At 41.2% G+C, this 16,911-nt stretch overlaps 2 protein-coding genes across 2 annotated transcripts in view; one reads left to right on the forward strand and one right to left on the reverse strand.

Moving 5' to 3' along the window:
• The window catches only part of MTERF3 (mitochondrial transcription termination factor 3), a 30,715-nt gene extending 19,361 nt beyond the window's left edge, over positions 1-11,354 (reverse strand). The window contains exons 1-2 of the mRNA XM_003408403.3: positions 11,269-11,354; positions 7,755-8,091 (exon numbers count right to left, since the gene is read on the reverse strand). Coding sequence (XP_003408451.1) covers positions 7,755-8,076 — 322 coding nt within the window. The 5' untranslated portion in view covers positions 8,077-8,091; positions 11,269-11,354. The remainder of the gene's footprint in view (positions 1-7,754; positions 8,092-11,268) is intronic.
• A 316-nt stretch (positions 11,355-11,670) lies between these two features.
• The window catches only part of PTDSS1 (phosphatidylserine synthase 1), a 77,827-nt gene continuing 72,586 nt past the window's right edge, over positions 11,671-16,911 (forward strand). The window contains exon 1 of the mRNA XM_003408404.4: positions 11,671-11,972. Coding sequence (XP_003408452.1) covers positions 11,794-11,972 — 179 coding nt within the window. The 5' untranslated portion in view covers positions 11,671-11,793. The remainder of the gene's footprint in view (positions 11,973-16,911) is intronic.

Here is a 16,911-nt window from a genome sequence, read left to right on the forward strand (position 1 = left end):
TCTTTCTAGGGGGAAAGGTTAAGACTGTTTAGAGGCCAACCACGGTTCCCCTAAAATAAAAAATTTGTTGGTAAGTTTCAAGGCACACAACTCCTTTCCTTCACTTTTATTATTATTTTTTTTAGTTTCATTATGGTAAATATATATAACAACAACAACAAAGTCATTTTAACCAGTTTTGAGTGTACAATTCATTGATACTAATTACATCCACTACATTGTGCAACCCGTCCCAAAAAAACCTGTTGCCGTCAAGTCGATTCTGACTCATAGTGACCCTACAGGGTGGAGCAGAACTGTCCCACAGGGTTTCCAAGGAGTGGCTGGTAGATTCAAAACTCCTGGCCTTCTAGTTAGCAGTAGAGCTCTTAACCACTGCCCCACCAGGGCTCATGTGCAACCATCAACACTATTTCTAAAATTTTTTCATTACTTAAAACAGAAAGTCAGTAGTCCTTATGCAGTAATTCCCAACTCCTTTTTCCCCCGGTAACAACTAATAAACCTTTATCCCTGTGCATTTCCCTATTCTAGATGTTTCACATAAGTGGGATGATACCGTATCTGCCCTTTTGTGTCTGACTTATTTCATTTAGTATAATGTTCTCGAGGTTCATCCATATCATAGCATGTATCAGTATTTCATTCCTTTTTGTGGTTGAGTAATAGTCCATTGTAGGGACAAACTACATTTGACACTGGGTTATTTTCACCATTTAGCTATTGTAAGTAATGCTGTAATGAACACTGGTGTACAAGTTATCTGCTTGAGTCCCTGTTTTCAAGTCTTTTCGGTATGTATCTAGGAGTGGAATTGCTGGATCATATGGTAATTCTCTATTTGACTTTTTGAGAAATCACCAAATGTTTCCACAGCAGCTGTCCATTTTATATACACTACGATCCAGCATCCCCACATCCTTGCCAACACTGTTAGTTACCGTTTTTCTGATAACAGCCATCCTAGTGGTTGTGGCAATGTTCCACTGCTATTCTGGTTTTCACTGGCCAATTTTTTTCAGAAGTAGACCACCAGCCAGGTCCTTCTTCCCAGTCTGGAAGCCCCGCTGAAACCTGTCCACCATGGGTGACCCTGCTGGTATTTCAAATACTGGTGGCATAGCTTCCAGCATCACAGCAACACGCAAGCCACCACAGCACCACAAACTGACAGATGCATAGTGATCATCAGTGTGCTGAAATGGATAGGTATCGGTCATTTTGAACCAAACAATCATGTGATCTACTATGCTGGGAATGACAAATTGAAGAGGAATGGCATCACATTCATTGTCAAAAAAAAATTTCAATATCTATCTTGAAGTACAATGCTGTTGGTGATAGGATGATATGCATGTGCCTACAAGGAAGACCAGTTAATACAACTATAATTCAAATTTACACACCAACCACTAATGTCAAAGATGAGGAAATTGAAGATTTTTATCAACTTCAGCAGTCCGAAATTGATCAAACATGTAATCAAGATACATTGATAATTACTGGTGATTTGAATGTGAAACTTGGAAACAAAGAAGGATCTGTACTTGGAAAATATGGCCTTGGTGACAGAAATGCTGCTGGAGATCCCACGACAGAATTTTGCAAGACCAACAACTTCTTCACTGCAAATACTTTTTTTTTTCAACAACATAAACAGTGACTATACACATGGACCTCACCAGATGGAAAACACAGGAATCAAATCGACTCTATCTGTGGAAAGAGACGATGGAAAACCTCAATATCATCAGTCAGAACAAAGCCAGGGGCCAACTGCTGAACAGACCATCAGCTGATTGAATTCAAATTCAAGGTGAAGCTGAAGAAAATTAAAATAAGTTCACCAGAGCCAAAATACGACCTTGAGTTTATTCCACCTGAATTTGGAGACCATCTCAAGAATAGACTTGACACACTGAACACTAATGACTGAAGACTAGATGAGTTACGGGATGATAACAAGGACATCATAAAAATGAAGACAGCAAAAGGTTATTAAAAAGACAGGAAAGAAAGAAAAGACCAAAATGGATGTCAGAACAGAATCTGAGACTTGCTCTTGAATGTAGAGTAGCTAAAGTGAATGGAGGAAATGATGAAGTAAAAGAGCTAAACAGAAGATTCCAAATGGCAGCTTGAGAAGACAAAGTAAAGTATTACAATGAAATATGCAAAGACCTGGAGTCAGAAAACCAAAAGGGAAGAACACACTCGGCACTTCTCAAGCTGAAAGAACTGAAGAAAAAATTTAAGCCTTGAGTTGCAATTTTCAAACAATCTAGGGAAAAATACTGAACAACGCAGGAAACATCAAAAGAAGAGGGAAAGAATTCAGAGTCACTATACCAAAAAAAGTTGGTTGATGTTCAACCATTTCAGGAGGCAGCATAAGATCAAGAACCAACGGTGCAGAAGGAAGAAGTCCAAGCTGCATTGAAGGTATTGGCAAAAAACAAGGCTCTACAGCATAACAGGGCAGGGGTTTGGGGACCATGGTTTTAGGGGACTTCTAAGTCAATTGGCATAATATGATCTATTAAGAAAACATTCTGCATCCCACTTTGGAGAGTGGTGTCTGGGGTCTTAAATGCTAGCAAGCAGCCATCTAAGATGCGTCAATTGGTCTCAACCCACCTGGACCAAAGGAGAATGAAGAACACCAAAGACACAAGGTAATTATGAGCCCAAGAGACAGAAGGGGCCACATAAAGCAGAGACTACATCAGCCTGAGACCAGAAGAACTAGATGCTGCCTGGCTACAACCGATGACTGCCCTGACAGGGAACACAACAGAGAACCCCTAAGGGAGCAGGAGAGCAGTGGGATACAGACCTCAAGTTCTCATAAAAAGACCAGACTTAGTGGTCTGACTGAGACTAGAAGGACCCTGGTAGTCATGGTCCCCAGACCTTCTGTTAGCCCAAGACAGAAACCATTCCCAAAGCCAACTCTTCAGACAGGGATCGGACTGGACTATAGGATAGACAATGATACTGGTAAAGAATGAGCTTCTTGGATCAAGTAGACACATGAGACTATGTTGGCATCTCCTGTCTGAAGGGGAGATGAGAGGGCAGAGGGGTCAGAAGCTGGCCGAATGGACACGAAAAGAGAGAGTAGAGGGAAGGAGTGTGGTCTCATTAGGTGGAGAGCAATTAGGAGTATATAGCAAGGTGTTTATAAATTTTTGTATGAGTCCAACTTGATTTGTAAACTTTCACTTAAAGCACAATAAAAATTAAAAAAACAAAAACAAGCCTCCAGGAATTGAAGGAATACCAACAGAAATATTTCAACAAACAAATGCAACGCTGGACGTGCTCACTCGTCTGTGGCAAGAAATCTGGAAGGCAGCTACCTGGGCAATCGATTGGAAGAGATCCATATTTGTAGCCATTCCAAAGAACGGTAACCCGAAGAATGCGAAAATTATCGAATAGTATCATTAATATCATACACAAGGTAATTCAAAAATGGTTGCAGCAGTACAGCGACACGGAATTGCTAGAAAGTCAAGCTGAATTCAGAAGAGGATGGGGAACGAGGGGTATCATTGCTGATGTCAGATGGATCTTGCCTGAAGGTAGAGAACACCAGAAAGATGTTTACCTGTGTTTTATTGAGTATGCAAAAGCAATCAACTGTGTGGATCATAACAAATTATCAATAACATTGCGAAGAATGGGAATTCCACAACACTTAATTGTGCTCATGTGGAACCTGTACATAGACCAAGAGGCAGTCATTTGGACAGAAAAAGGGGATACAAAATAAGGTTTAAAATAAGGAGAAGACATGTGTCAGGGTTGTATCCTTTTACCATACTTATTCAATCTGTATGCTGATCAAATAATTCAAGAAGCTGTACATGGCATCAGGATCAGAATAAGACTCATTAACAAACTGCGACATACAGATGACACAGTCCTATGTGCCGAAAGTGAAGAGGATTTGAAGTACTTACTGATGAAGATCAAAGATCACAGACTTCAGTATAGATTACATCTCAACACAAAGAAAACAAAGATGTTACTTTGAGGAGTAAGGTGTGCCTGACCCAAACCATGGTATTTTCAATTGCCTCACATATATGCGAAAGTTGGACAATGAATAAGGAAGAACAGAGATTTGATGCCTTTGAAATGTGGTGCTGGCGAAGAATATTGAATATACCACGGACTGCCAGAAGAATGAACAAGTCTGTCTTGGAAAAAGTACAGCCACTGTGCCCCTTGGAAGCAAGGACGGCGAGACTTCATCCTGCGTACTTCAGATGTATCATCAGGAGGGACGAGTCCCTGGAAAAGGACATCAGTCTTGGTAAGGGAGAGGGTCAGCAAAAAAGGGGCCCTCAACAAGATGGATCGATACAGTGGCTGCAACAATGGGCTCAAATATAGCAACAACTGTGAGGATGGTACAGAACCGGGCAGTGTTTCCTTGGGTCGTACATAGGGTCACTATGAGTTGGAACTGACTCCACGGCACCTAAGGACAAGGGGTTGTGAAGTGGTATCTCACTGTGGTTTTGATTTGCATTTCCCTGACTTTGAGAACTTTTTCAGGTACTTACTGTCATTTGTATATCTCCTTTGTAGAAATGTCTATAAAGTCCTTTGCCCATTTTTTGATTTTGTTGTTTCTTTTCTGTTTTTATGTTTCAAGAGTTTTTTATACATTCTAGATATTAAATCCTTATCAAATATATGATTACCCCATACTTTTCTCCCATTCTGTAGGCTGTCTCTTTACTTTCTTGATAAAGTCCTTTGCTGTGCAGAGTTTTTCATTTTGATCAAATCCAAATATCTTTTTTTGTATGCAATTTTGGTATCGTATCTAAAAAACCATTGTCAAAAAGAAGGTCCTAAAACTTTACCCCTATGTTTTCTTCTAAGAGTTTTATGGTTTTAATTCTTATATTTTGGTCATTGACATATTTTGAGCTAATTTTCACACGTGGTGTGAGGTAAGGGTCTAACTTCATTCTTTCTCATATGGCTATACAGTTGTCCCAACACCATTTGTTGATCAGACCATTTTTTCATCATTGCATGGAGTTGGTACCTTTTTCAAAAAATCAATTGGTCATAAATGTATGGATTTATTTTTGGATTCTTAATTCTATTCTATTGGTCTATGTGTCTATCTTTACATAAGTACCACACTGTGTTGATTATTTAGCTTTACACCAAAAAAAAACAAAAAAAAAGAAACCCATTGTCATTGCATTGATTCCAACTCATAGTGACCTTATAGGACAGAGCAGAACTGCCCCATAGGGTTTCCAAAGAGCAGCTGGTGGATTCGAACTGCCCACCTTTACGGTTAGCAGCCGTAGCTCAGTGTAGCTCTTAACCATTGCGTCACCAGGGCTCCACAGTACTTTCGAAATCTCCTTCTCTTCAATTTTAATCAGCATGGAAGAATGTTAAAGATCAACTGATCTTCAAGTATACTGAGAGATATTGAGTCTACCTTACCTTGTTAACTTGGTCAAAAGAAGAACATATTACTACTAGTCTGAAATGTGTAAATCAAAGTCATTATATACCAAAATGTTTTGGATCATTTTGAATCATTCCCCCTTCTCCTCTTGCCTCCAAGTTATTCTCAAACATGTCTTTAAGAGAGCTTCTATGACTCTGTTTCTACCACCTGTAGTCCTTTCCTAAGGACATGATCCTGGTCCCCTCTGTAATACAGTCTTGATTCTACCATCATTTTTTTTTTCTTAATCTTTGTTTTTAATCAAACACAATATGGAAGACACTGGGAACTGTAACCTAGCTTAAGCTAAGGAATCAGGACTGTGCTCTTTCATTCCATTTTTGCTTCCAATCACTAACCGTCCTCATTTTTTATAGCCAGTCTCCCCTATCTGCCTCCCCTTCCTTTTTTTTTTTTTTTTCTTTTCTGCTAAACCTAATATTATCTCCTCTGTGGTGAAATACTCCTCTCTAAGATACTGTGTACAAGGGTCTATAGTTCAGGGGTTAGAGTGCTGGTCTTGTAAACCAGGGATTGCAAGTTCATATCTCGCTGGGGCCCCTGAGTATTTCTTGGAGCCCTGGTAGCGCAGTGGTTAAGGAGCTTGGCTGCTAACCAAAAAGTCGGCAGTTCGAGTCTACCAGCTGCTCCTTGGAATCCCTATAGGGTAGTTCTACTTCATCCTATAAGGTCGCTATGAGTCAAAATCAACTCAATGGCAAAAGACTATCTTTTTTAAGATACTGTGTACCGATGTTTTTGTCTGTGCCCTGCCCCCTCCTACTAGTCTTTACTTTAAAACCAAACCAATTGCTGTGGAGTCGATCTCCACTCACGCTGATAGCACACGTGTCAGAGTAAACTGTGCTCCATAGGGTTTTCAATGGCTGATTTCTCAAAAGCAGATTACCAGGTCTTTCTTCCAAGGCACCTCGGGTTTATCAAAAACCTGGTTTATCTTATAAATCTCCAAACCCTGACCAGTACTTTGTTGAATTAAAAGGTACCCCTTTGCTCAGTTTTTAACACCATCAGGTTCAACCAATGAGAAGAAAAGATTCTCCAAAGACAGAACTACCAATTCACTTCCTATAACTCATTGTCTGGTAGAAAACCAGTGGGAGTGTGGAAAGTGAAAAGGCCTAAAAGTGACCATGTTATTTTATAACCATGTTATAGGCATGCTTAGAGTCCTTTGCTAGGTTTCTCTAGAGGCCTCAAAGGGAAAAACATTCCCCTCAATCTAAATAGTGACACTCAGTAAATCGAAAACTCTTGGTTAGGACATAAAGAATCTGCCCTTTGTGTTTTCTAAGGGCAAGTTAACTGTGGAAGTGAATATAGGCAAATTAGCTGATGAAAATTTGGTTTGCTTCTGTTAGATATGCGTTCAATGAATTCATGAAGCCTTAAACATTCCAACAATTTTAAGATCATTGCTGCTAAACTTTTTCTGATAACCTGTATGTCTAATTTACAATTTTAAACTAATCATTAAACAAACACTCCTATCATCTAGGATTCTACCCACAGTAGTATACAGAATTGAATTAAAAGGAATTGCAAAAGCACACATTTATTCCCAACATAGCTCCACACCTACACACACACTTATTTAATGAATCCACAGTTTTAAGATCTAATGGTGCTGGAATAACTTAACATCCATATGCCAAAAAACCAAAAAAATCAAACCTGTTGCCATCGAGTCCAGTCCAACTCATAGTGACTCTACAGGAAAGAGCAGAACTGCCCCATAGGGTTTCCAAAGAGCGCCTGGTATATTCAAACTGCTGACCTTTTGGTTAGCAGCCATAGCTCTTAACTACTATGCCACCGGGGTTTCCCCATATGCCAACGGGGAGAAAAAAAAAAAAACCTTGACCCATATCTTCTATCATATATGTAATTAAACCAAAAAGGAGTATAGACCTAAATGTAAAACCTAAAACTATAAAACTTCTAGATGAAAACATAGCAAAAGGTTGAATTTTACTTGATGTAAATTATACCCTAATAAGCCTAACTGCCACCAGAAAAAAAAAAAATTTTAACAAAGAATCTAAATAATAAAGTATTTAGAAAGCAAATGTTATATACATAGTAGCCCATGAATGTTTTTCTTAATTAGTAAAATAAAAATATAATACAAGTAAATGAATGGAATTGGCATTGTTTTTTCTCTAGCAAGATGTAGACAGACAGGCAGCTTTGTTCAAAGGGGAGCAGGGAGAAGACTTTTCTCAGAGTTCAGAATTACCTTCTAGAGACAACTCAGAATCAGCGTTGGGTATCTTCTGTGGCTGTTTATTCACGGAAGGAAGGAGAGTGCTTTGGAGAGAATTATTCTCTTGCCTACTTGAGTTGGTGGACTGGGAACTATTCCATAAGGAGGAAGTCCTATAAGTCTTAATTCCCCACTGAAGCAAGCAATTGTCAGAGGACATCGGTGGAGCAGAAAAGCCATACAGCAATGTTTTTCTTGATCTCAGAAAACGTTTTCTGACCTGTGTAGCATTAACGAAGCTGCTCAACTTAATTGCATTGAACCATCTGGGTACCTGCTGGGCTGACAGAGCCATTTTTCTTAAAGTTGCCTACAATGGAAAAATATAACCGTGAAAAGTAGAAAATTTAATTTACTTAAATGTTTAAAACAGTATTCAAATAACAAAAAGAGAAACAGGTAATTATTATTTTCTAAATGAAAGGTGTTGAATAAGTTTAGACAACTAAAGTAGTCAGGTATTTCTTACAGAAAAAGCCCAAAACACAGCAGCCTCACTTATAAACCAAAAGACAGTGACTTCTGAACAGGAAAAGTAAAGATATGCTTTACAATTTGAAAACAAAAACAGAATCACCAGTGTAAGAAAAAACATTTAAAACAAAAATCCGTAAATGCTTATATTATGGCTGAACCGCACCATCCCTCTTAATCATTTAAAGAACCCAGGGTCGCTATGAGTCCGAACCGACTCAACGGCAATGGATAAGATGATTTCGTGTTCTTGAAATTTGGTTTGAGGAATGTTTAAGAAGCAGTTGTTGATCAAAATAACATTATTCAAATGCATTTGATGTACTATAAATTAGTCACAAAATAAAAGTGGAAAGAAATCCACTCTGTGTTAAATGAATCATCAAAATATTATCATTGCTATACTGAACAGCGAAGGCTGTTTCTTGCTTCACTCTCAGAGCTGAACACTGTTGATTATTTCATAAATAAAGCTGTCCCTTAAAACGGAATTGAACAAAGCTAGTTTTGTCACATTCTGTTTCACTGTAGGAAAAAATCGGAGCCCTAGTGGCGCAGTGGTTGAGAGCTAAGGCTGTTAACCAAAAGGTCGGCAGTTTGAATCCACCAGCTACTCCTCGGAAACCCTATGGGGCAGTTCTACTCTGTCCTATAAGGTGGCTATGAGTCAGAAGCTACTCAACATCAACGGTTTATATATACACACATACATATATAAATATACACATACATATGTGTACATACACACACACACAGAGGACTGAGTTGTGTCCCCCAAAAATATATGTTGGAATCACTATGGGAAAAAATAAAAACCTAAAAAGAAAAGGTCGAAACTAGCAAGCTAAATGAAGTGACAGAAATACATAAGCAACTGGTAATGAATATATGCATATTTTGACAGAAAAAGGAGCTGTTTTTAAAGCTGTTTCTCAGGAAAGTCTGTCACTACTTCAAGCTCCATAAATACGAAGGAATTTTATATTTAGCCCAACTTAATTAGAAAAGTAAATGTGATGCAAATATTTTATATTAAATAAAATAATCCATATACAACACAGTGTGAAGTCCAGCATAGGGAAAATGCTCAGTAAGCATCAGCACTATTGCAACCAAATACAAATGAATTGCTTCATTAATTTTTGCGTGCAACTTTTTGTTTTGTTTTCTTAGCCAGTGGAATTCAGCCTGGCTTATGCTCTGAACTAATCTGATCGATTATTTGAGGGACTAGCATCCTTTTTGAGATTTGTAGTTTAAGGAGTTTTGCTGAAAGGGATTTATAAGAGTGAAAAATCTGTCATTCTGAAATAATTTTAAAAAGGAAATAAGTATTCACCTGTGGGACAGGTGATTTCTTGTTAGATTTTGGTAGGAAGTGAGGCTTCAAATCTGACTGGCAAGTTTTCTCTCAAAGCTACATTCATTCTCTGCACAGCAAAGTCATAAAGGTGCCAAACTGCAAACCAGAAGACCGCAGTCATCCTACCTTCACAAAACTAAGTTACTTGTGATGGTCTAACACAAAACCTGGCCCATGATGGGGGCTTAATAACCACTCTGATTTTTTTTTTTTTAATTAGGGGTATGATAAGATGATCCTTAAGGTCCCTGTCAGCTCTAACATTTTTTGACTCCAATGTTGTCTAATAAGCACTTTGACCTACTTTAAAACAAACTCCTGAAATTCTGAGTTCATGCCAAACCCATGGCTGTCAGTCGATTCTGATTCATAGTGACCCTACAGGACAGAGTAGAACTGCCCTGTAGGGTTTCCAAAGCTGTAGTCTTTATGGAAGCAGGATGCCACAACTTCCTTCCATGGAGCCAGTGGGTTTGAACCCCCAACCTTTCAGTTGGCAGCTGAGCTAACCAGAGCTCCTGAAGCCTTTCCAGATTCGAGTTAATACGCTTCCTACATCAGGCAGGTAAACTGTTGAATTCCATTCATATACATTAAGACAGCGTGCATACAACTAATGTCTAGCCTTCTATTTCTATTTCCAAGTGCACCATCTTCTTTACATCATCATTTCATTGCTGTTTATATATCTTAACAATTGACTGACTGTTCATTCTGCAGGGTAGGATTGGGTCTCATCTCTGGAGCCACCTTCCCAGCGCCTGTTCCTCACTATGCCACAGCCTCTAACTGCTCCAGTGTTTGTTGAATGAAAATGGATCAGGAGCAACTACCACTAACTCACTTGCCTGTATAGTATTCAAAAGCTAGCAAGGGTATTTGAGATGTATATAAAAGCCCGCATAGTGATAAAAAACAAGTCTTGTAACACGATTCTCTCACAGGAAGATTAAAGGAAAAACCTTTAAAGAACTCTGAAGTCCATTAAAGTATAATACACTCGTTCTCATGTGTGCCCAGTGCAGGTACTTCGCTGACAGGCACTGAAATAGTTTTTTTCAAAAGCTCAAGGTTTCTACTTCTGTAGAGGCTGCTAACCAAAAAGTTGGAGGTTGGAACCCGCCCAGCAGCTCCGCGGAAGAAAGACCTGGCAATCTACTTCCATAAAGATTACAGGCAAAAAACCCTATGAGGACAGTGCTACTCTGTCATATAGGGTCCCTGAGTCAAAATCTACTTGAGGGTACTTAACAAACACAAAGGCTAATAAATAAAACCAGTCGATTAAAAGGGGGGTAATAAAAGCTTGTAATTAAGAGCTTCCCAAATAATGGGTCACGCCCTTTCCAGATCATATTTTAACAAGTCAACGTTAGTTCCCAAAACCGAACTTGCTCAGGAAGGCAGTTTAGACGCTGGGCGTCCTTCAGCGTCCTCTGCAAAGCTCACTAATAAACAAGCAAGGTTACGTTTTTTGCCACATCAGTCACGAAATAAAAAACAAAACCAGTCATCCTCGATAGAGCCCCGAAGACCCAGAGGCCTGGAGGGAGGTCCAGGGGCGCAGACTAGACGCTGGCGTGTCTAAGGCCCGAAGGGTCAGGCCTCAGCCCGGAGCTCGCCCCTCGGTTCCCGCGGCTCCTGCTTTACCTGCGGCGGGGCCTGCGCCGCGTCGCGACAATCCGGAAGGCCAGCCCCGAGCCCACTCCAGACGCGCCGCACGCCGGCTGCTCCGCTGCTGGGCCCGCGCGCCGCCCTGCTCCCGCGCACACGTGGGCTGCGGCGGGAGTGGGCGAGACCATCTGCCAGGCTGCGCGGGGGGAGCTCGGGCGGCGTGCGGGGCACCGAGCCCGCCGGGGGCACAGACTTTCTTCCTCTTCTCGCTGCTTCCCTCAGACCGCGTTCACTAGGAGTTTGAAGACTTCGTGAGTACCCAGAGATGCTTCCTCCAGAACGCCAGTTTGGGGACAGCCGGTGGCACACCCCGGCCGAGGCCTCGTCGGCGGCGCCGCGACCCCGCCCTCCCGCGCCTGTCCTTTCCTCTGCGCTCAGCCCTTGCTAGGCGCCAGACCCGGCTCAGCCGTCCGGCCGCTTGTCCTCTGCGGCTCTCCACCTCCAAGGTCCCAGCCTCCGGGCCGGGGCCGCCACCGCCGCCGCAGGACGGGGAGGCGGGCCATGGCGTCCTGCGTGGGGAGCAGGACCCTGAGCAAAGATGATGTGAACTACAAGATGCATTTCCGGATGATCAATGAGCAGCAAGTGGAGGACATTACCATCGACTTCTTCTACCGGCCGCACACCATCACGCTGCTCAGCTTCACCATCGTCAGCCTCATGTACTTCGCCTTCACCAGGTGAGGCGAGCCAGCCGCGCGAGGGGCGCGCCCGAGGGCAAGGGGAAGAAACGGGAGGGAAGCGGTGGCAGAGAGGGTGGCCCGAGGTGGCTCTGGGGTGAGGAAGCCAACCGGCTGCTCCACGAACACACTATCGCAGCCCTAGCGGACCCGCCGCCCACGCAGCTCCACCACCCGGCCGCCTCCCGTCCAGCTTGTCTGGACTAATGTACGCCCTAACCCCTCGCACAGCCTCCCCCCACACACCTCTCAACATCACCCTCTCCTATACAGCGCTTCCGGCCCACATCACTAACATACGCGGGCCGCCGAGCACGAGCCCCCCTCTCCTACCGCGCTCAGCATAGCTCCCCTCACACATCACGACACAGCCCCCTCCTCTGCAGCCCCCTCCAGCCCCCGGTCCCTACCACCGCATGAATCATCTCGTATGCATCACTTTCAGCACACACACAGTACTGCACGCATAAAACACCTCGGCCAACAGCACCTCCAGACCACAGCACCACAAAGCACACACTCACCCAGGGCACAGCCCAGACCCTTTCCGTGGAACTCCTCCGGTATTCAGCACGACGGGCCATGCACACAAAAAACACACGTGAGGCGCACCACGCAATCCTTTCCCATACAGCAAGTCCCAGCTACCTTGTAGCATAACCATTCCCCATCCTGAGACATAACCCAGCTATATACCACAGCACAAACTGCAGCTCTAGACACAACACCGCTGAGCTTTCCCCATCCAGCACAACTGATAACCCATCACTTCTTGCAGACATTACTACAACACACCGCACCACACAACCCACCAGCGCTAACATCACACAGCACACACCCTATCCTCTTCATCACCTAACATATATGCTGAAATGAGGTATCGTAAAGCGATTATAGCGGAGACTGGTGCACAGTAAATGCTGTATACTGTGTACATGTAAATAAAACTCATAAACCTCACAGAACATTCTAGTCCCCCTGAAAACATGCACACACCTACTCAAAGTACTTCTAATGTATACCTGTTCATAAGATCTACCCAGCCCAACTCTTTTGATTTTCAGTGAAAATATACACAACAAAGCATGCACCCATCCAACAATTTTTACATGTATAGTTCATTAACAATAGTTGTAATTCTTCACATTGTGTCGCGGTTCTCACTATCTCTACCTGTATTGTTTCCCCACTGTTAACTTATAGTTCTTATCTGTGTTTTACAGCTACTGTTGTCATTTCAGTCTCGCATAGGTATTCAATAGGGCATAATGCTCAAGACAGACATCATTGAGCTGAATTGTTCTTTAGTTTAAAGATGACTTCATGGGACCATTTCATGGGCTTAAGGTTCAAAAGTTGTTTCCAGGCTGTAGCTTCGGGGATTCCTCCAGTTGTGTCCAGTAAGTCTGGTTTCCTCCTTTTAATCAAGATCCATCTCTTGGGACCCTGATCAAAACATTGAGTAATGGTGGCCGGACACCACTGATTTCTTCTTGTCTCATGTCAGCCCACCTCCTGACACCCACATCATGTAGCTCTAATATACATCGCTAAATGTATGTCCCCCATCCATTCCCAATCCAGAAAACTACTGTATTCCTGGATCATAACAAGCACACACACCCTGATTCTTTACAAGAATTTATGTTTTTTGAATGAGCCTCTTTAAGCAAAGAAGGGTATTCCTGCCCACACCATCATGGGGACCAACCCAAAGAGTGTAGTTTTGGACCCAGACTATTGGTGTCAAAACTGGCTGTGTTTCCTTGGGTAAGTTACTTAACCTTTCTCTGAGCCTTAGGATCCATACTTGTAAAATGGTGATAAAATAAGTACTTACCTCGCACGGGTTTATGAAGATTAAATGAATTTAGGTGAATGCATGTAGCAGAGTACCTGGTATGGTAACTCTGTCTGGTACATGATGCTCAGTCAAACAATGTTGGTTACTTTTCTCCCAGTGTTTTTATCCAACAATCAATCGTTCTCAATCAGGGACAGTGGAAAATGGTGAAGGGGTATATTCGGTGACCACAAGGATTGGGAGGACACTTCTGGTAGTGAGTAGAGGATAAGGCTGCTTAATGTATCACGATGCATGAATAGCATTGTACAACAAAGAATGAATTGTCCCCAGTACACACACACACAAAGGCATATGTCACTGGTGCCCCCTTTGAGAATCGCTGGAATTTTTCAGATTTTCTTCTTAAAACTGATAATACCCTCCTGTATCACACTTTTTTACCTGCATAATCCATTTGACTCTTGGTTCTTACTGTGTAGGTATCTATTTGTATGAATCTAGCTATCAGTATCAAGCATGTGTGATGATTACTTACCATTAATGCCTGAGGGATCCTAGTACTGTTATATGCAGTGGGATAAGACCAGACCTTTCCGTGGAATCTGACCACGAATGCACTTCTAGCTTTGGAGATCAGTCAGTTTTATCCCTAATTACGATTATCCTCAAATATTTTTTTTTTTTTTCAAATATGCCATATTATTTGATTTTACCACTTAATTGCTGTTTGGCCATCTAATTTTGCTAAGCCTTAGTTTCCTTATCTGTAAAATGAAAAAAAACTAAACAACTTCATAGGATTTTTGAGTTCAGTGCATGGCGAATAGTAAGTGCTCAATGAATGTGAGATTATTATTGTTACATAATTTCATGGTATGCTAATGCCTACTCATTATACTTATCATTGAATGAGGAAGCAGTATGTTCTGTAATGGAGAAAAAGGATAAAGGAATTGGAGAAATAGACATTGTTTTGATTAGATAACAGACATGCCTGTTTCACAGTAACTCAGGTTAACTTCTTATGTATGGGTTGGCAGTGATGAAATTAGTGAGGGTCTTTGGAAATTACGAAAGTAACTATTTTAAGTAATGAGCAGCAAAAATGAGCAAGTTTATTTCAACTTTTTATCTTTGATATGAAAGCCCTTTCAGAATAGATCTCTCTTCCTCTTTTCTAATACAGAAAGTCACATTCTTCTGAAATTTCCTCTTTTACAACATATTCTCCCAAAGCGGTTGTTAAATTGTAGTGGTGAAAGTATAAGAAATGGATATGAATTATAACAATTTATCAAAAATAATAGAAAAAGCATAATCTGAACCTCAGACTATGGCCTTTATTAAGAATGATAACAATTTTATTTATTCCACTAATTTCACAAAAAGACGGAAATACCATAATGAAAAGCCAGTTAATAGTAGATCTTACCTTATATAAAATCATGTCAAACCAAACCCATTGCTGTCAGTTGAATCTGACTCGTAGGACAGAGCAGAACTGCCCCATAGGGTTTCCAAGGCTGTAAATCTTTGCAGGAGTAGATTGCCACGTCTTTCTCCTGCAGAGTGGGCTGGTGGGCTCAAACTGCCAACCTTTTGGTTAGCAGCCAAGCGCTTCACCATTGTGCTACCTGGGCTTAGTATATAAAATCGTAGACACCATTAATACGCTAATACAAGTAGTACTTACTACAGGGCCGCTGTGAGTCGGAATCGACGCGACAGCAATGGGTTTTTTAATATCTTACTCAGTTTTTGTTAGGGATTTAGGACCCTTAGGATAACTGTCTGCCTCCGTAAAAATTGTAATTAACAACTTCATAAATGAAAATTATTCATTCTTTGCCCTTTGTAATGATTGTCTCCAATGCCTTATGCTTATTTTGTAACAGGATTTTGGTTGACTAGCTGTGCAGTACAATTTTTTTTTTTTAATAATTTTTATTGTGCTTTAAGTGAAAGTTTACAAATCAGGTCAGTCTCTTGTGCAGTACAATTCTTTCAGTAAAACTTTTAAAATATGTCTTAAAGTTTGTTTTTCAAAGACTGGTAGTCTAAGAGGACTAGAGATAGAGTACTTTGGGGTATCATTGTACCAGTATGTGAGAAACAGAACCTGGGTAATAATCATATGCTGCAGAGACCCAGCAAGAATTTAGGATTGAGAAGCATTAGATACCTCATATAGAAGTCTGAGACAGGTTTGGATTTGTCAAGTAGTTCTTTTGTTAAATAGCAATTAGGCCAACTTACTGTTAAACCATGATGTTTAAATCTCCTGTCCGTATCACCTTCATTAAAAGTCACAGATGCTACCTAATCATTCTCACTAGGATTTGAAAAAGCTTACTTTGCCACATTTTAGGATAAATGTTTTTATAAGCTAGATGCTTTGACTTATAAATTTGTTCTTTTAAGTTTGTTCAGCCAAAGTGGGGCAAGGAAAATCTTTGTCTCAAGCTCAGAGTATAATAATTACTGAGATGCCTTTGTATTTACTGTTTTCAGAAGTTGGTAAACTTGGAAATATTGAATGGCCTTAGTTTCAAACATTTCAAGCTTTAGATTTGGAAAGACCAGAATCTACTAAATCACATTGACAGCAGTCCACCCTCTCCTCAAAAGACACCTGGCAATAAAACAGCGAAGTCAGCCTCTGTTAGCACTTGATCAACAAAAATCATGACTTAGGTCCCTGGCTACTAACCGAAAGGCTGGAGGTTCGAACCCACCCAAGAAGTGCCACAGGAGAAAGGCCTAGCCATCTGCTTCTAAAAGGTCACTGCCATAACCCTGTGGAGCACAGTTCTACTCTGAAAATCACAGGGTCAGCATGAGTTGCAGTTGACTCAACTGGTTTACCTTGAGTAGATTGCCTTGTTGCAGATATGCTCAACTTGTCTATGCTAGGTTTCTCCTTGATGAAAGACTAAGGAGACAGGGCAGGGGAAGGGTCAGACTTTTGATATCTTTATTTGTTAATAATCGTTTTGACTTAAATTTCCTTAGTGGCTTTGGAGGTCCAGTTCTCTATCGTATCCTTGAGCCATAGTCTGTCCTTCTGCGTGGCTTCCCTCCTGGATACCTGCCAGCCTTCCCTGTTCTTCCCCTCTGTTGTTGTTGTTGTTA

Source organism: Loxodonta africana, chromosome 14 (genome assembly GCF_030014295.1).
Source record: "Loxodonta africana isolate mLoxAfr1 chromosome 14, mLoxAfr1.hap2, whole genome shotgun sequence".
NCBI lineage: Eukaryota > Metazoa > Chordata > Mammalia > Proboscidea > Elephantidae > Loxodonta > Loxodonta africana.